This window comes from Osmia bicornis, chromosome 11, assembly GCF_907164935.1.
Source record: "Osmia bicornis bicornis chromosome 11, iOsmBic2.1, whole genome shotgun sequence".
Lineage (NCBI taxonomy): Eukaryota > Metazoa > Arthropoda > Insecta > Hymenoptera > Megachilidae > Osmia > Osmia bicornis.
The window spans coordinates 7,034,877-7,054,709 of NC_060226.1; the positions used below are offsets into that span (position 1 = coordinate 7,034,877).

Sequence of the window (19,833 nt, forward strand, 5' to 3'; positions counted from 1 at the left end):
ATCTATTTACCAATAAAAAGATTATGGTTTTAACCTACAGTTATAATAAAAAAATAATAAATATATTTTTATCACTCATAAATTATTTGTATCGCAACATTTTAGAACGTTTAAAAAGTTAAGTTTTTTGTAAGTATGAATAAATTTATTTCCACTGTACAACTAAAATATTTTATCCTTTTTTTATTTATAACATAGTTGTAATTTTTGTGCATTACTTTACAATTCATTACTGTTTCATATTGAATTCTAGTTGTTAATACTCTACGTTTATGTACATACCGAACGCATGTGCGTTAATATATAAAACATATATTATGTTTTTTAAAAATTTGTATATTATGTAGTGCATCATATTGTTGCATAAAAATACCCTTATACCATAATAAATAGGGTTTATCCAAACAGATGATTCCTTGTGCATAAATAAAAAATATAGAATACAATACTTAACTTTTTACACTCAGAGCAATATCTCAAATGTTTTACGTAACACTTGCTTCAGGACAAGGATGACGTTAGCAGAGGAACTGATGATAATCGGTAAGATAAAGGTGTAAAAAAAACTACATATATTTTCCTATCTCATTCAATTATTCCTACTTGCAAATAAAATTATCTTTGAATAGTACTATACCCTGGAGCGCATAGCAGTGGCTTTGTTCGTTTGGTGAATGAACAAGTAATGCAGTTTTTCAATAATTGAAAACAGATTGTCATTCATTAAAGAAGCGAATTTATTCTGTGTATTACTTAGAGAAGTGGATGAGTTCAATGGCTGGTGATAATATTCCAAGTCAAAATTCAAGTAGGTAAATTATTTTTGTATCAGGCCATTTGAAAAATCAAGAAAATGAAATGTTGTTAAGGAAAACCATCCTTTTTTTAATCGATGATAATCATAATACAATAAAAATTACCGATATAAATAAGAATTAGACTAATATTCCCTTTTTTGTTTATTGGTTACAGTTATCAGTGAAACCTGCTATGAAGAATTTTACTCGACATAACATAATTCGTAAGAAATGCAGAAATGTAGTTGGATTTTTCTCCTGACTAACGTCCACGGAGGAAAGTTGAATAAAAGCACGGACTTACATTAATATGAACACAACGCCTTTACAATTCGTACAAGAAGTAGATACAGATAAAACTCTACGTATAGCATGTTTAAGCAATTAATTTTGCTCCAGAGAACATTATGTGTGATTCTGTGCACCGAAGACATGCCCCAAGATTTTACAATAAATGGAACTTCATGAAAAATCTTGGTAGTGTTTTAAAATCCTACTGTATATCAATATTGTCCGATGTGTATTAGATTAAGAAGTGTACTACAATCCGAAGGTAATTAAAACATAAAAAACAATATAAATAACAATTGAAAAATTTGGTAAACGGGTCGTATTGCAAATGTATAATTATTTGACAAACTTGTACTTTTAAAAGACCGTCATAAATTAAAATTTTTAAAATTCTATACTGGCGCCATCTATACACTAATGGCTTGTAGAAGAAAGACTGATAAAACAGACACGGTCAAATTTGAAATTCCTTTTCATAGGCAATTTAATTTTGCAATTAATTTATAATTAATGTGTGACACCACCAAAGGCTTCATATTCAGGACACAAATTCAGGACCCCTTGTAAAGAAAGGCATGTTCAATTTTGCTTTATCTGTAGTTACTTGCTGCAATCAGTTGTAATGGCTGCTTACAGTGTTAGCACATGTTTGCGGTTAATTCAGTGAATAATTAGTACAGTACAAGAAAGTTAAGAATATCTTTTATTTACAAGTTATTACAACAACATTATATCAAACTGAATAGGTTACATTTGATTTTATTTAAAAGAACGTTAAACAATAAGGTAAGGTTATACGCTAGATGAGGTTACGTACAAATTTTATACATCTATTTTAAACTTCTTATAATTTTTCACACATAAATAATTTTAATTATAGTTTTAAGATGGCTACGTCGCTTGCGGAACAACTAAAGAAGTTAAGAGCACCACAGACAGAAATATTGTTACATGATAAAAAACGTGCTAGCTTGTTATTTGACCAAGCAGAAGCAGCTAATTTAGACAGAGAAACTGTTTTAAATATAGGTAAGGATCTTATTATTGAATCAATAAGGTTTATTTTTACTTTATATAACAACTAAATTTTTCTTATTTTTCATAGGTCAAAATGGATTGCAAGAACTGGTGAAATTATCAGATTTATTTTTAGCCTTTGAGAAAACACTATTTGCAGAGAGTTCGCTAAATCTCGAACGTTCTGTACAAGATAAGAAAGTTAACAAAAAGTTAGATGATGAAATTCAGAAATTTCTAATTCTTCTATCACCTTACTTTCTACTTAATGTTGCCCATAAAGCACTTGAATGGTTGATACATAGATATCGTATACATGCATTCAATAAAGATCAATTTTTACTATTAATTTTACCTTATCATGAAACCAGAATGTTTGCCAGAGCATTACAATTGTTAGATGTATCGGATGCAGCTGATAAATGGCACTGGTTACAACCTCTTCAAAAACGAGCCGTTCCATTAGCTTCAATAACGCTAATCAATCGTCTTGGTTCCGATAATAGTTTCTTAAAGTTAATTTGTAACCACGTTATCACTGCCACAAGGGTATATTCAGAGGAAGCATCAAGATTGAGTACTCTGTACGCATTTTATACCACTTCCGTGTTAGGTGTTATCGATCAGCAACCCACTGTATCTGAAGTCCAATTAAATCATATGTTACCAACCATTCTAAAAAGTTTAGAATGTACAGTTGACGATCTGGCGGCCAGTAGTTACATGATATTAGGGAAATTAATGATCAAAGTGAAACTGAACGACGAAACTACAGAGAAGTTGCTGTTAAAGATGTTCAAGAGAACGTATCTAAAAGAAGAAGCTACGATTTTGCTATTTTTCTTGTACAATGCATCAGCCAATCGTCTCAGTACAGTATCAAAGAGTCTCGCGCTTAGATTGTCAGAGTTATCATGGTTTATCGAACTAGCCATTAAAGTTCAATCGTCCAACATAAACATATTAAAATTTATCGTACCTCTGCTGCAAACTAGTTGTCGGGTGATCTTGGAAGATCCATCGGGAACGTTACGTGTCCAAAGGATGGTGAGCCAGATTCTGATGCGAATAAAATTGGACAGCACCGGTGTGGACACTATTTTGTGGAACATATTAGAGAAGGAATTTCTATCCGCAAACATAACAGACGAAGCGAAAAATTTCCTTACGCAATTGTACCAGTGTCTGGAGAAAACTTATCCAGAAAGGTTTGACGATTACTTGAAGAGCCTAATGAAACGTAGCGACACGGACGACAATTCAAAGCTGGCATTGCAGTTCCTTACCTCCTGGCATTTTGGAGCTAGAGATACGCAGGAAATCGTTGGTATCCTTGATCGTTTGATCCACGTTAGCCCGGAACAACGAATCATGGCGTTACAGAGCTTGGCGAAGGACAACGTGAATATACCTGAAAGCTTTCGGGAAATGATTACGAATACTATACAATCTAGATTCAGCGACAGCGAGGTGAATGTAGTTAAAGCTTTACTTTCTTTCTCCACGAAACGTCTGACGAGTCTGATGCCTGTTAATACGTTAATCGACGAATTGAAAGTATTGCTTTCCTCGTGCCACACCGCCAGCAGGAAGATACTGGCTAAAAGGGCATTGGCAATCTTGTTGGAGCTTTGCGAGGCAGGAGACGATACCAGCGTGTTTCTCACAGCTTTGCCCTATCTGTTTCCATCAAACGACGCGGATGTGGACATAGCGATGGAAGTACTGAAATCGAACTTCGCTAAGAAGAACGTGTACATGCAACGCGTGCAGAAGGACTTGGATAAATCACCGAACGCCGAAGCGATTTCTTCAGCAGCCTTTCATAACGTCCTCGATTGGGAATTGCTACCTCCAACAGGCAGTATATTGAGTGCTATGAAGCAACAGATTGCTCGCGGCGACGCAGCCTCTATCTTTTTTAATCTCATCCTCTTGGGCTCGGTCTGCAGAGTCCCAGTTGGATCTTTGAACCCTGAGATAGCTAGAGAGGTGATCGAAATGGCCACGTCGATGATCAAGAACTTCCCACAGGTGAAAACATTGCAGAATTGTAATAATATAACTGGTTACAACATACAGACCGCCATCGAGTTGACGTCCCAGGGAGTACTGCCTTTGCAAGTGGTCACATACGTGTTAGAAATGGTTCACAGACGTCTCGATCTGAAATCTAATCCTACCATTGATTTCGAGAATAATCAGCATCGCAGTAATCTAATCTTGAGACTGTTGGAGATGTTTTTCGAGGGTATAGGTAACAGGTACTGGTGCAAGCATTACTCTCGATGCCTGCAAATATTCTTCCAAAGACACTTCACAACCGTGACAGACGTAATTCGCTTTCTGTCACAGCTTTACGTAAAGCCTGTTAAAGTGCAAACGTCCTTTCATTGCCTGAAGATAACCCAAGTACTGCTGGGTCAATGCAAGTCCATGCAATGGGCGTTTCAGGATAAACAATTCGTCTCCAATTTATTGATCTCCCTCGCCAGGGAGAATAACGTTTGTCGAAATGTCGCGTTAGACGTACTCGAGAAGCTAACTCAAACAGTTCAATCGACAACAGACTCGTTTTCAGCCTTGTTGCAAGAATTGGTAATCAGAAGTCCAGAGATATCCATGGATCCTGACCAGTTATCGTTGTCCCTTTACGTCCTACTGTCGCCTGATCCGGACGTTAGCGGACAACTGAAGTCGGACGTACGAAAGAATCTTCAGCAATCGCAGCAATTGTTGTTCGAGGTCGTGATGGACCCAAATACTCCTCTGCACGTGAAATCACAACTTCTGGACATTCTGGTCTATGTCAATGGACCAACGATACTTCAACAGCTGGCTCCACTGGGACTACAACTTCTACAGAGCCTTTCCGAATCCAGGAACAGATCAGCAGAGAATGTATTGAAGAATATACTTCAGAGATTCAACAGTTCAACCGTGACTGCTCTTACCGAGCCCCAAGTATGGCAGTTGTTTGAAAAAAGCATAGTTGAACATAATATTATCATGACTGCAGGGTCTAGCGTACAACATTTAGCCAGCGTCGTTCTCTTGAAGCAGATAGGAGAAGTGTTCTTCGACTGCGCTGGTAAAGTATCCCCAGAACTTCAGAAGAAGATCCTCGCTAAACTAGTGGACGTGCTGACCGACAGTGACGCGACCAGCGTCATTTCCGCGGCTAACAAAGCGACGAGGAAGATCCGAGTGCATGCCGAGCTGATCGTCAACGAGCTACAGAACATGAAGAATCTTAAGAACGAGACTGCGAGCAACGCTGACGGAAGGACCAAGAAACGACTCAGTCATATTCGTGCCCTTCCAGATCCAACGATTATCAACAAAAGGGAATGGAAGCGAGGAGTGACCCTATTGGAATTCGTACAACGCGCAGACAACATAGAGCACGAAGAGCTACTTTATCCAATTTTATTCGATCTACTGAAGACATGTCTCAGCTTCGAGGAACAGAGTCCCATCGAGTACACTAATCAACTACTCTTGTCCACGATTCACAGGTTGACGGAACAAAAATTACCGATACGAGACGCTCAGTTGCACGTCGACATGATCACCCAGTGCATCAGGACGTCGAGGAACCCGCAGACCCATCATCACGCTCTCTTGGTCCTGGTGGAGCTATTGAAGGTGGTGGATGTCCGATGCGCTCTGTACACCATCATGCCTATATTCACCTTCATGGGTAGCTCGGTTGTGCGTCAAGACGATGCGTACTCCATACAGATCATCTCCAAGACCATCGAGACGGTGGTGCCGATCATAAACGCAGCGGAGAGCGAGACCCATGCATGCGAGGTCCTAAGAACCTTCATCGTTTCGCTACCTGATATACCGGAACACAGACGGACTCCTCTGTTCGTGAAGCTGTTGCAATTGTTAGACAATCACTTCCATTTGTACTATCTGTTGAGTTTCGAGAGTCACGTTATGTCGAGTACAATGCGCATCACGAATCAAAAGACACCTGGACAGAGGCTGGAGTTCGCTCTGCAGGTGTCTCAAGAGTTTCCACCCATGAGGCTCATCATGGTATGCGTGAAAGTGACGCAGTTCATGAGGGAGCTACCGGTGGACGTAGAGGAGGAAGATGGCAGAAAAGCTGCGATTAATTTTAAGTACAAACACATCTTCGACGTGGCCAACTGCAGTCCCAAACACCTGAGACACTACAAGTACACCCTGGTCCAGTTTCTGAGTAATCTTCTCGCTTCACCCGACTTTATCAGTCGCGTTGCCGAGCTTGATTCCTCCGAGGTGGATAAAGCGAGACCTTACTACGATCAGCTGATCGTCGAGTTAGTACTATTGATCCAGAGTACCTCGAAGAACGCCGACAGGGATCAAGGAAAACCAATGGGAAAGTATTGGAAAGTCTTGCTGCATCATCTATACGATGTGCTTGATCTGGTTAACAATCTACTGCCGAACGCGGTCTTCTTGGTCAGCGTGAAACGTCTGATAGAACACGAGCTGCCTACGGTGAAGAGGAAGATCTTGGAGCTTCTGAACACTCGTCTGCAACAACGGAAGTTCAGCGAGGAGGATCACGTTGAGTTACTGAGCCTGATCGAGTCTCTGTTAAAATTGATCGAGCCTAAAGCAAAGTACGAGACACAGGAACAAGAGATTATACAGCAGACCGTCCTGATTACCCTGAAATTGTTGGCGAAATTGTTGGCCACTGAACATCCAGCAGTGTTTAAACCGGTGAGTCGATAACGAACCGTGCGTTGATATTATTCCAGAGACTAATGTATCTCACTTGTCTTTCAGATCCTTGAAATGACCACCGAGCTTCTGCGAACAAGGGAGGGGCCGGTTTTGGGCAGCGCCGCACTTTGCGTTGCAGAATTGTGCAGCTCGATGCGCATTCACGCGATACACTCGCTGAATAAATTCTTACCGGCGATTTTACAGTTACTGGAGAATCATTGTTATCAAGATGTCCCAGACGTGATAGTCGTCAGCATAGTCAGCGCTTTGCAGAAGATAGTCGAGTCTGTGGGTAACTTTCTGTCTCTGTACCTGGACCAGTTGTTGTTCGAACTGGCGAGGTTGAATTCCTTTTACACTGACACGGAACATTCAAAGGTATTATAAAAAATTTTAAGGAAAATAATTTTCCTCGTTGGATTAAACTGATATTACGAATTGATACGTTCACAGATTGGAACCGTGGTGTCGCGTTTGAACGCAACGACGCAGAAGCTGTCCAGCTGTATACCTTTACGAGTCTTACTTCCGGCCGTGAATAGAACGTATATAACGTTACTTACTAAAAAGACGTACCAGTGTATACCAGCACTTATGACCGTGTTAGCAGAGTCATTTAGCAGCGTCCAATCAACTGATTTAGCTGCTGCCATACCCGACTTGGCTAATTTCTTCTTGAAAGTGTTACAATTTCGCGAGGATATTTCTAGTTCCGATGACGATATGGAGGTGGACGGCTCGGAATTGACTATGAAGGACGTGGTGATGGTGGAAGAAAGCGCTAGTAAGGCTTTGGTCGCTTTGGTATTGAAATTGAGCGAGGCCACCTTCAGGCCATTGTATTACAAGCTGTACGATTGGGCCGCCAGGAATCCACAGTTTAAACTGAGAAGCATTACCTTCTATAGGTTTGCCTCCTTTACATTCCTAGCAGCTGCTTTATTAATTAACATCACCTAGGTTTTAATAATGAAATTATTTTTTTTTCCAGACTCTCAGCCAACATAGCCGAATGCCTGAAATCACTTTTCGTGCTGTTCGCTGGTCATTTCCTCAGGCATGCTGCATTATTATTGAGCAGCAACAATCCAGCGATCATGGAGGAGCCACAGGAGATGACTCTGCCCGAGGAATCGAGCAAGATCGAATTAGTAGAAGCTATCTTATTGACGCTTTGTCGAGTTTTCAGCTACGATGCGCATAATTTCGTGAATCAAGAAAGATTTGACATTCTGACACAACCGCTTGTCGATCAGCTGGAGAACACTATGGGTTCGAAGGAGGAATACGTGAAGAGAGCCAATGAATTGGTCGTGCCTTGCGTCGCTGCCTTTGCTAGCGCCATTCCTGATGATTCTTTGCACAAACATTTAGTGTATCAAACGTTGCTGAAGACCAGGCATACGAAACCGTATGTCAGGAGTGCTGCGTTAAGCGCGGTGGTAAATAGAACTTTTTAATTATTTCTTAAGTTATAAAGATAATTAATTGCAGCCCAGGAATTTTTATTAAAATTTCATCACAGGTTGAAATTGTAAGGAAGTTAGGAGAAGATTTTATGCCACTGTTACCGGAAACCATACCGTTCCTCGCCGAGTTATTAGAAGACGAAGACGAAGTTACCGAGAAATGCGCTCAGAACGCGGTTCGCACACTGGAGGAGATCCTAGGCGAGCCCTTGCAAAAATATTTTTAAATCACCTTCATTCATTAGTTACCTCCACGCTGTAAATATCTTATATAATCATTCTCTATACAATAAATCAAATTATTTTTTATTAGTGTTCTTTTACAGTTTAGAGAAAGGAAGGAGCGAAGAAGACAAAAGTATTAAGAAAAACATCCGTTTATTCTTAACTTAGTCACAGTTCGGACGAAATATAGAATATATTATTTCCTTACATTATAATACATTATCGTATGGTGTGTGTGTGTGTGTATATGTGTCTGTGTATTTGTGGTGTATATATGTTTACGCAAAACACGTGGCAGCACTTAAATAGGCGCCTGAGTAACTAAAATATTGACAGAGAATTTCTAAACGAGCGGCGTAGAGCGCATTTATAGTCTTTCTTCGAGAGTGCCTCCGTCATTTTCGTACGTCTCTCTTTTCACGATAAACGTGACACTAAAAAAAATCAATCCAATAACGGACACGAAATTTCAGATACTCCTTGAACAGCCCCGACAGCGGAAAGAAATGTCTCGACGGCTCTCCTTTTAGAGATTCATTTTTTTTTTTTTTTTTTTGGAGATCATCCTCGTAGAAAAAATGCAACGTAGGCCTTCTCGCTGACGCTTTTGTCTGGCACCATGAACGAGGAGTTTTGTTTCTTCAACGCGAATCACACCTGGGGCACCTCTGCTGCGTTCCTTAATGCCATCTCCTCGCCTTGCTCCATTGACGGTACTTTCCTATCGATCAAATAATTTATATATCATTAAAACCTTTTCTACTTTACCCTAATGAAATTCGTCTCTATCTTATATAGTTTCAGAGATATCATTTGGCTATCGTAATAAATGTTTCGATAGACCAGAGCTTGGAAGTATTGAATGAAAACAAAAGGATGTAAAGAACTTTGGAGCGGAGTAATCATTGATAGAGTTAATCGTTCCACGAACTTTACTCACCTCTTTCTGTATTGGAAGATTATGTACACGATGATGGCATTGCCGACGAACAGCAGGGCAATTAGGACGGTGGGCAGGACCACGTCTGTAAGGTCGAAAGCATACGATTAGAGAAGTATTATCTAGCCACGTGAGGATTTGAAGAGTACAGCTATTCCTATTCGCTGTTTCGTGGTTCACGCCTCCGCAAAAGTGGCACAGCGAACTTTGAACGCTACCAGAGCTGACTAATCGGTCGAAGTTTGCTAGATCGTTTCCGTGCCTGATTATTGTCCCCCAATCGACCGTTGTGAAACTACTTGGTGAAGTAAATCGGAACGGAATCGAGTGATGAAAATTCTCAGTCTCATTAATGTGTCTGTTAATTTGCATCTCAGAACAGGGACAGATTCAGAAGTATTTTTTAGAAGGGATGAAATATGTATATTAAGGTATATTTTTCAATCTTCTTCGCGTGTAATTAAATAATTTAATTTATAATATAAATTAATTTTTTTTTGTAGAACTTCACGATCCTCCGTTCCTCTATGGATTTGCCATCCTCTTAAAATAATGAATTTTTCTCTATATAAGAAAGATGGCTTTCAATTTGACCACCCCATTTGCATTTCAGTCGCATCGATAAGAATAGAACGGAACACGATGCAGCTATCTTATAAACACCTCTTTTTTTATTCCTCAAATAGTATTAGAAACAATGGCAATGTAAACATGTTTTGCACGGATCGGTGACAAGAAGAAGAACATAGAGGAATCATCCGTTTCTTATTGAGCAACGTCGTATGCAAATGACCATTCGGTACTCCTTCAAATTATTCCTAATTTAAAAGTCCTGGAAAATTGAGAAAAATAATATTATAAGAGCACTTGAAATTTTTTTTTTAATCTATGAAGTTCAAGGAAAAATATGCTCGAGCGAATATTGATTAAGTAAAGGTTTACGTTCACAAAAAAAAAGAAAAAAAATGAATGATACGAATTGCTAGTTTCGTTGACAAACCGACCTTACGTAACACGCGACAAGGATCTACACTGCAATTTTAAACCTCCATTATGTAACAATTACGTTGGCAAAAATTTTCCTCGGAAAATGCAATGTCGTTCAAGAATCATCATAAACTCGTGACACTTTATCAAAAGATCAACGACAAGATGACCGTAGAAATGTGACCCCAGTTTCCACGAAACAGAGACGATAAGAAAAATGATTAAAGAATGCTCCTGATCGTGACAATTTTCTTTACACTGGACAATTCTAATGGTGTCAGGTATATACTCTTAATTTCAAATGATTATTTTTTAATTAAAAAATACTTATGGCTTTTAGAAATGCAAATTATTCACTTTTGTTCTACCCTTAACAGACACACAACGATTCCTTTTTCCACTGATCAGATTTTCACTGACGAAGTCGATGATTTAAACAACCCTTACTGATATGGTGTTCACGGAAACGATATTGTTCAACATGATTACAAATACAGATTCTAGAAAAATATGTTATTCGATGGTGGTTCACTGACCTACGACGTAGTCTGTTTGCTTCATCATGGCTGATTGCGCCGAATCCATAATGTTCCCGTTTCCAACCGCGTCTGCGTTCTCACCCCGTCCAATTCTGACCCCTGTGCCGACGGTGTTGTCACCGGAAAGACTGGACAACCGATTGTGATCGTGTTCCGTCTTCAGGATCACCGCTGATGTGGCTGAAAAGACAACCAATGAAAATTAAATTCATTTGAATTTCCTTCGTTAACACCTTAGGTATACAGAGGGATGAAATCATAACATTTATCATCTTCAATATTTCTATTATTTGCAACGGTATAAAAGAAATTTTATGTACTTTGTACATATCTTGTAAATATCTTGTAATAATTTGCAAACGAATTTGCACGTGTTAACAAATATTTTTTATACTTTTTCTTTTTGTAGGTTTGCAGTATCAATATTATAAAATCATTTGTATTTTTATTTACATACAGTTAAGATCTTTGTAAGTATACGTAATTATCTGCCTGATACGTTATCAGAGGAACTCTCGAGAAAAATATATTTGCAAACGCTTTATCCAAACGTTGTAGATACCGATTTCGAAGGGCATGTGAATTCGTGACTCGTGGTAAAAGAAAGGGGAAGCATAGGTGACGTTTACCGTTTATCACATTGAAGTGGATGGAAAATATTGATCGATGAGCAATTGATAACGATATAGACTAGAATCTCTTATATGAACTTTGGAGTTTGATGAATGATATTTACGAAATTTTAAATTGGAAAGCACCCCTTTCGCAGGTATAACAATGAGATAATATTCTTTTATTTAACCCTTTCGTTGCCACGGTGGTCCCATGGGACCGGCGCTTGTCTTTTCATCTGGGCCATGGTGGTCACCGATGACCACCACTAAGAAAATTGTGCTATTGGCAAGATTATACCATTATTTTAATATATTTCACAGTTCTTTGCCATTATAAAATTTTTAATACAAAAATTGTGGCCCATTGGTGCAAGTTCAAAAATTCGCCTGGCAGCGAAAGGGTTAATATATTTTTCTTCATCCACAAAAACGGACGCTGCTTTCATCAATGGCTCCTTTTTTTTCAGAGTTGCGAGGAGCCGCACCCTTGAACGCTTCTTTCATAATACTGGGAATCGCCTTAGAGGGATTGTAAAACACATTTACGATCCAGTCGATTGGTGTTCTTTCTCCATTGGAACACGAGGACGCGTTCTTCTCTCAGCTCGAAGGATTAACATCCAGGCTTGGATTTATGCTTCCCATCGCAAATTGCAGCTTCTACCGCGTTCTCGAGAAACGAACCAGGCCAAGGAGATAAATCCACGTTGAAGGTATTCGTTGCAAAAGGTAAGTTCTTTGTACCATAATTTACCTTCTTATTCCAAAGAGAACCCCCTAACGTTTGGAGAAACGATCGTGTTGAAATTTTGTGTAATTATACATAGAAGGCCCAAAAATAATTTGCAGGTGTAAAATTCACCCCTAATATATAGTACACGAATAACACGATACACAGTCACAAGTATTTCTCCAAATTACCAGCGATTTTCTTATGGTTCTTCAAAGAAATTCCAGAACACCGGTGATATTGCAAGTCACACTTTCTTCCCGTCTTTCTTCCGTCGCGTTATTCGACAGAATAAATTCGATGCTCTTGTAAAATATAATCGTTTATGCTGTTTATACGGAGACACATGTCCTTATCAAACAAGCAACGGAAACCGTGAATTTACGAGCCTGTGACACGGTGATAAGCGGTTCGTATATCACCTCTTGTAATCATTGGCCCAAATAAGGCAACGTTTCGAGAGTTAACACTTTGATTACCACGTCGAAGCTATCAAAAGTCTCTTTAAATAATACTTGCGTTTTTTTAAACAAATTTTACTTATTACAATTTCCAAGTAATGGGCTGTACTCGTGTACAATCTGAATATTGACCGAGAATAGTTGTCTTATCAAAGAGAAGAAGATAATCTCTCCTCTTCAGATTTTAGATGTCCGACTGATTTTGACCCTTGAACGATTTTCTGTCGCTTCTTAATTGAATGATATCCATTAATTATCCTAGATAATTTATCAATAATCGTACTTTTGCTTGTTTGTTTTAACGCAACCAACGACCCAATTGCATCAATTTTTTTCGATGGTCGCTTATATCGAGACCATTCTATTTTCATCGTGCTTTATCTGCGGTTAATTGAAACATCCCATGCTAATTAAATGATCGGACAATTAAGATTCGCGTCCATTGAAATAGACATTGCCCTCTTAGAGTTATCGTAGAACACGATTTATTAGCCAAACGATTTGGCGTTTGCAGCATTTAGAAAATTGCTAAGATAATAGATAATTCAAGCCCGGGTAAAGACTGACGTTTGTTGCAAGACATATTGAAATTTCAGTTATTAATAAGAATGACTCATTTTCAAGTACCTGCCATTATTATAATATTAATCCTATTTTAATTAATCTCTTGCTTACCAACAAACATGAATTCGATCATCGATCAATAACACTGCGATTAAAAGGAAAGAAATTGGTTTGCACGAGAATCAATTGAACATTCAACAAAGAGGAAAAGGTTTTATGATCGATGATCTATTACGGGTCACTGCATATCGCTTCTTCGTTCAATAATTATCATTTTCGAATTCACGACGAAAACACGTGCCATTCACGTTCCATTTTCCCGTTTCTCAGATTCTTTCTACGAAAAAATGTATTGGCAAATTGCGATAGTTTAACTTATTAATTGGAGACTTTCTCAGGATTATAATAAAAATTAACATGAGTCATCAAAGTGGATTAATGAGAATGTCCTGTGATAATGTGTTTCTTCTTTGCATCACGTCACAATCACTGCTACAATTAACGAATAAATGAATATAAAATCAATCAATGACTGCAGGTTCAAGTTTTATACAATTGAACGATTAGCAGAAGAAAAGAGAAGAAAACTTTAGAATTTCCAAGAAATTCGAACATAGTTTTCACTAAAATAATTCACACTCCCTTATGAAACTTCACACTTGTTTGAAACCTTCTCAATTCATTCAATGAATTATAACGTACCAGAAAAAAGAAACACATCGATCAGACCCCTTCGAGCCACTTGAACGAACTGAAACGGGTGCGTTTCGAGTGCACTGGGAAGGGTCTCTCTTCCAGTCATCGTTCAATCAAGCCACAATTGTCGGTAACCCTTTAACTTAATCCTTGAGTGTGACCAACGTTAGAGAGATACCATTTCAACGGCTTGATCGTTCATTTTCTCGACGCGGAATCGTTTCGAAGAGCAGAATTCCCGTCGATCGATTCCTCTTGAATCAGAAATCGAGGGAGACTCGAGAGAAACGGGGAAGGAAAATTCTAATGATTCTATTTCAACTGTGATCGATTTACGAACGAAGTAGTCGGTTTGATAGAAGCCAAAACAATTCACTCCACCCTCGTTTCATCGGGGTTACTCGTATCCGTCGCGTCAACCCTCGAGACGCGTATACGTTTCTATCGATCGTCGCGAAAAACGTAAAAATGAAGCAGGAACGGAATAAAGAAACGTCAATCTCAGGACGTTCGAGAATAGACGGATTTCGTTATCGTGAGAGCGACTCGGGATTGCGTCAGTCCCGAGGGATGTTTAATTTTAGAGAACGATTCGTGAAAAGGCGGATGCAAGAAATGAAGATGAAATTGAAACGCTGCTCGTGTTTCAAGAATTTTTCAACAAGAAATCCGTGAAATTCTATTTAAGCAAAGAGTTGGACTTCGAAGTCTCCCAAGATTCTAACTTATAAAAGATATTAAAATTGACGAAAGATATTTTTCGAACGTTATCATATCAACGTCAGAAAAGAAATGGAGTAAGTCTGGATCGAAATCTGGATCAAGCACTTCCTGTGTGTACGTTGCATCAGTCACGTATACCACGTGTTTCGAGAAAGAATTCGAGAAGCAAACGTGCGAGGTCAATCATGTGTGCAGAAGGAAATTGATGGAAATCGTCGACGACTATCGGGAAACAGCGTCGATAGATGAAAATTCTATTTTCGTCGAGGGACGTTCGTGAAAATAGTTTGTTCCAAACAGAAACTGAAGAATTGGTTCATTTTTTATTCATAAAGTTATGTAAGACTGTTTTTTTCCAATCGACAAGAAGAAATTATTGCTGACAAGTCAAATGGAATTCCTGTGTAGTGTTTCCGTGCAAAGTCAGTCGAAAATGACTGCATTTGAAACGATAACAGTTGAAAGATATTGAATTAATAATTCTACGATTTTAATATGTCGTTTCAAGTTTAATCCACTTCTAAATTAATGTAATTACAGTAAGTATAGGGTCAAAGTATATGAAAAACCTGTTATAATGTATTCCATTTCCCGAGAAAACAGTAATTAAACAAACTTTGAAAGTCAATTACCAGTAGCAATTAACAGTACACTTAAATAGTAAAACTGTATAATAGCATGTCCTTTAGACATTTTAAATGTCAGACTGAAATTGTACAATTAACAATTTTGTTTATTAATTTAGACTTAAAACATCATTCTTGATAAAATAGATGACAGGAAATTGATACAGCGCTCAGATATGAGTGATACGGTTCAAAGTATTAATTGATACCTTGATTAACGTCCAATAATACCTACAGATTAAAACTGAATTTCTATTATATTATACTTCAAATATAAAGTAATTGAATACTTAAAAAAGGTGAACTTGAAAAAGTATCTATTCGTATTCTAAATAAAGTAGAATTTCACTATGTCTGACTATACACGTCTATTTTCACTGTGGCGCTGAACGCGTTCAATTAAATTCCCGGGCCAACGAATGTATTTACAATTATGTTTAATTACTATAATTAATTTTAAAGGTGAAATAACACATTCACCATAAAAGAAAGGTGATTCCTATCGATTATATTTAGTTCCTAGTAGGAAGAGATCAAAAGTCAGATTTGTAAATGTAAAAGGGTTAATATTCACGATAGATTTATGTACTTTTTTTACGATTCGTTCTAGAAATAGTCAGTCAGGTAGATTTTTTTTCAACCACGTGCTCGATAACGTAACGTGTATTACCGTGAAGAAAGAGACAGTATTTTGGTCAGACAGAAAAGGTACACATGTATTTGTCTGCACGTCACTTCTCGTGACGATCTTGATGATGTATTTCGCACGCCATATAAATAATTTGATTAATATGACCGCTTCGCGAATTAAGTAGCGTGTTGTAATGTCAAGTTTGAGGCCGACGTATGTAATTCTTTTATTTTTCTCACTCGTGAATAACAGTGAATTCGAATTTATAGTTACAGTAACTTTCGTAAGAATTTCTTTGATGTTTGTTCTCGATCAAATAGCTTTATCGCTTAAAAAAGAACAGCGTCATTTTTATGACTCAATCACCAAAGATAAGAATCTTCCTCTAACACCAAACAGCCGCAATAACTTGAAAGCCGACAAATGAAAAAATGAACTTAAATTTCTCAATGACCAGAACACTCACTTATCAGGCTCCTGAAGGTATCCGCGAATATTCGTATCATGATGAATTCTCCAAGAATCTTCTGGTCGGTCCTCCCTGGACACCCGAAAAATACTCGTGTTTGTTGTCGCACACGCGCTCTGTCAGCTGCTACGCGCCACCATAACGCGTTCCTGCACGACACTTTAGTTAATAACGACAGCTCCTTCCGACTCCTCGAACTATACTACTATAGCATCAGTGGGCTCGCGTGAAAACTGCTCGCGAAGTCTCTCCCCAAAGCCACATTCCCTCTTTGTCCCTCCTCTTTTTCCTTCTCTCTTTTCGCGCCTCCTATCGCTCTGTCTCTCTTTTTCCTTCGACACGCGAGAATCGTTTTATCGTTTGCTCCTTTTTTTGCAATTGTAATTTGTACAACAAATTGATACGAAATGTATTTACTCTCCGTCAACCTTGGAATTTCTCCGAGATCCTTTAGAAGGATCTTCCAAAACCAATCGCGCGGTTCATCCTTCCTCTTGCTGTCTTGGGTAATAAATCAATCATCGAACCTCGATAGATAACGTATCGTCAACTCCCTGAGGAAACTTCTGATATTATATACCGTAATTCGATACTAACGCGACTCGTGTAATTAACACTCGACTACGAAAATGGTTAAGTCGCGTTGAAGTTCAGGGAAACGGGTAAATGATAATTGGTAGGAGGGTTGAGAATCGGCAATCGAAGATCGATTTCCTTCAGTCAATCAACGAGCTAAGTTTTATCGAGGACCGACAAACTTGTCTTTTCCACAGATTATACTTCACAAAATATAGTCAATTTATTGAAACACTAATTCACGATAAAATGAAAGATATCGATTGATACTTGAATCAGTTCAACGTAGCCGGAAATAGAAAGAAGCTCGAAGAATCAATGGTATCATGGTTAAATATAAAAAGAAAAACGATCCTCCATTTTTTGTCACAGATGTCGAGAAAATGTCTCGTGGAATACCGATGGAACAGAAAAGACAAACTGAGCGAATTCGTCGCTATTTCATCGGCTTTATTATCTTTGAGAAGCGCGTGGCGTGATGAGACGACGCCTCCATTCGTTCACGAACCACGATGCTCTTTGACCCCGACAAAGAGCGGTTAAAAAAAAACCAGATGGATGTTTCAACCGAAAAGAAAAGAGCAAAAGAGATCTCGGTGCTCGTTATCTCTTATCGCTTGTCTTCTCGTTCGATGCATCTCTTTGTATCGGACGCATTGCCATTCGATTCGATGCTCTTCGAACAACTGCTACTCTGTATCGTTAATTTGTTAGAAGAGTGATACGATTCAGAAATTGAAGTGGTAGTTGTATCGGTTTAAGTAGATAGGGAGGACCTTAAAACACTGAGTGAACACCCTTTAGTGCCAGATATTATTGGAAGAAGTATTTAAACAAAAATTAATTAAAATTTTTAAAAAATTAATTTAAAGTTAAAAATTACTATATCTCCTCCTCCGACTGTACCTGCATATGCACTTCCAGATGCACTTTAGAGGCAGGTACAGTCGGAGGAAGAAATATAGTAACAAAAATTTATATTTTCGATAATCAACTGAAAAAATCTGAAATAAAACGAATCCCCTACAAAGTATAAGGAGAAATAAAAAATTGCCTCCACACGATGAATTCTAACTTTTATAGATTAAATTAAAGACCATTCGAAAAACAATTCTAATCGTGTTGCCCAAATTGACGAGCACGTGAGAAGACTAACAACGTCATAAATTGCTCGTGCAGGGAATCACGAACGACGAAGACGACCCTGAATCAACAACGTCCACACGAAAAACGTCCTTATCCCCTTTTTTTTCTGGATAGAAGTACATACGTTTTCTAAGTACAAAAACATAGTTTACATCGAAGGGTCAAAACGGTCCCAGGCACTGCCAGCTACGTGTCAAAGCCGAAACAACGCGATCGATGTTCGCTTGGTTACCGTTCCACTACCACTTTTCTTTCAAGACGATAATTTTCATAGCGATTTTCGCGGAACACATGTGCTAAGCCGTGTAAACGTCGACCTTGTTGCGCGATAAATATGTTGCGTCAATCGTCTACTGGAGTAATTTAAAAGAAAAAAAAAGAAAAAAGATGGTACCAAGAGAGAGACAAAGAGGCAAAAAAGAAAGAAAGAAAAAGGTTGACGCGTATATAATGCGTTCAACGTAACACATGATAAGTTTATTTATTGTCTGGCGCCATTTAGAAAAGTGAAATATTTCTATAATTTCGTTTTTTTTTTTAATTAGTTCACGGCTGAAGTATCTTCTCTAAACACCCTGTATATAAACAACGGTACACGTTTTTCTTCGACTCCCATTATGCAGACCTCTTTGAACGTACCACACGTTGCCCACTGCGCATCCCGTTTTCCTATTTCTCTTTTTCACACGAATTGTACGCCTTTTCTAAGGAAATTCGTAATACCTGGCATCAACGTCGTCCTATTCTACTTTCTTCCTCCAAAATTCTTCGAATCCACGTGCTTGCTTTTCGTTTCTCAGTGCTCCGATTTCCAGATCGAACTAGCTAAATATAGTCTCCTCTGTTTAGGTACCAAAAAGCATGGAACATCGATTGTAATTTTGTCGAAAAAAAAAAAGAGAAAAAAAAATGAAGGAAAAGAATCGTCTCTCGTTCTTTTCTCAGCCAATACGCTCGAAGGATTTGATTTTCAATTGAACTATGTCCAGGCTTAATTTACTCCCGATAGACTCTTTGGCTTTGCTCCGGAAATATATCTTTCATCGAATTGGAAATTCGCCTTTAGCTGACGACGATCAATTGAATAATATATTTATCATGAATTTCGTTCATTTATCAATCGTCTTATCGATCGAATCAGGCAAACTGGTCTCTCTGGAGGAGGATAGACCAGAAAGTCAGGGAAAGAGATGAAATTCGTGTCGTGGAGGATAATTTTCTCGGTCGAAGCAGGCTGACCAACTCCATCGAACCAAAACGGAGCTGTGCATTCGTTTCACGGAAGGAACGGTTCTTTCTCTCTCTCTTTATCTTTTCTTTCCTCGACCTTTCACAGACACGATAAGAAAGAGGTACTTTCGACGAAAGAAGGCATCAAGCCCCTCGAGGCGAATTTCACCGGAGGTTCGTGCTCGACGACGAATCCGTGAACGAGCTACCAACCGTGGCGAGACACTAATGCAAACGCGGCTTATTCCATAGACTTCCTTCGAAGAGGCAAGACACTGTCCGTCGTTGGGATACACGACGGGTAAAATGATTCCAGGTTCGTCTCTCTGGGAACCGGACGTCTGTTCCTCTTCTCCTCACGATATCGC

The 19,833-nt window shown here is 38.5% G+C and overlaps 2 protein-coding genes and 1 long non-coding RNA gene across 7 annotated transcripts in view; 2 read left to right on the forward strand and 1 right to left on the reverse strand.

Annotated features, from left to right (window-relative positions):
- On the forward strand, positions 1 to 8,989 carry LOC114873780 (HEAT repeat-containing protein 1). Of its 5 annotated transcripts, none has more exons than XM_046287839.1 (11): positions 1 to 129; positions 506 to 543; positions 630 to 808; positions 973 to 1,874; positions 1,969 to 2,117; positions 2,194 to 6,833; positions 6,900 to 7,217; positions 7,293 to 7,747; positions 7,831 to 8,281; positions 8,365 to 8,566; positions 8,622 to 8,989. In XM_046287839.1, exons 5-10 carry the CDS (start codon positions 1,976 to 1,978, stop codon positions 8,533 to 8,535), a joined length of 6,177 nt encoding a protein of 2,058 aa, XP_046143795.1. In that variant the 5' UTR covers positions 1 to 129; positions 506 to 543; positions 630 to 808; positions 973 to 1,874; positions 1,969 to 1,975; the 3' UTR covers positions 8,536 to 8,566; positions 8,622 to 8,989. The 5 variants fall into 5 exon arrangements, with proteins under 5 accessions (XP_046143795.1, XP_046143794.1, XP_046143793.1 ...); XM_046287838.1 differs by having other exon boundaries at positions 8,635 to 8,989; XM_046287837.1 differs by lacking the exon at positions 8,622 to 8,989 and having other exon boundaries at positions 254 to 543; positions 8,365 to 8,617.
- The window catches only part of LOC114873783, a 20,242-nt gene continuing 9,078 nt past the window's right edge, over positions 8,670 to 19,833 (reverse strand). The window contains exons 7-9 of the mRNA XM_029182458.2: positions 10,997 to 11,179; positions 9,474 to 9,558; positions 8,670 to 9,254 (exon numbers count right to left, since the gene is read on the reverse strand). Of these exons, the coding sequence (XP_029038291.1) occupies positions 9,185 to 9,254; positions 9,474 to 9,558; positions 10,997 to 11,179 (338 nt within the window). The 3' untranslated portion in view covers positions 8,670 to 9,184. The remainder of the gene's footprint in view (positions 9,255 to 9,473; positions 9,559 to 10,996; positions 11,180 to 19,833) is intronic.
- On the forward strand, positions 9,567 to 10,988 carry LOC123988318. The gene is made up of 3 exons (XR_006829893.1): positions 9,567 to 9,904; positions 9,977 to 10,741; positions 10,838 to 10,988. It is a non-coding gene; the product is annotated as an uncharacterized LOC123988318 (long non-coding RNA).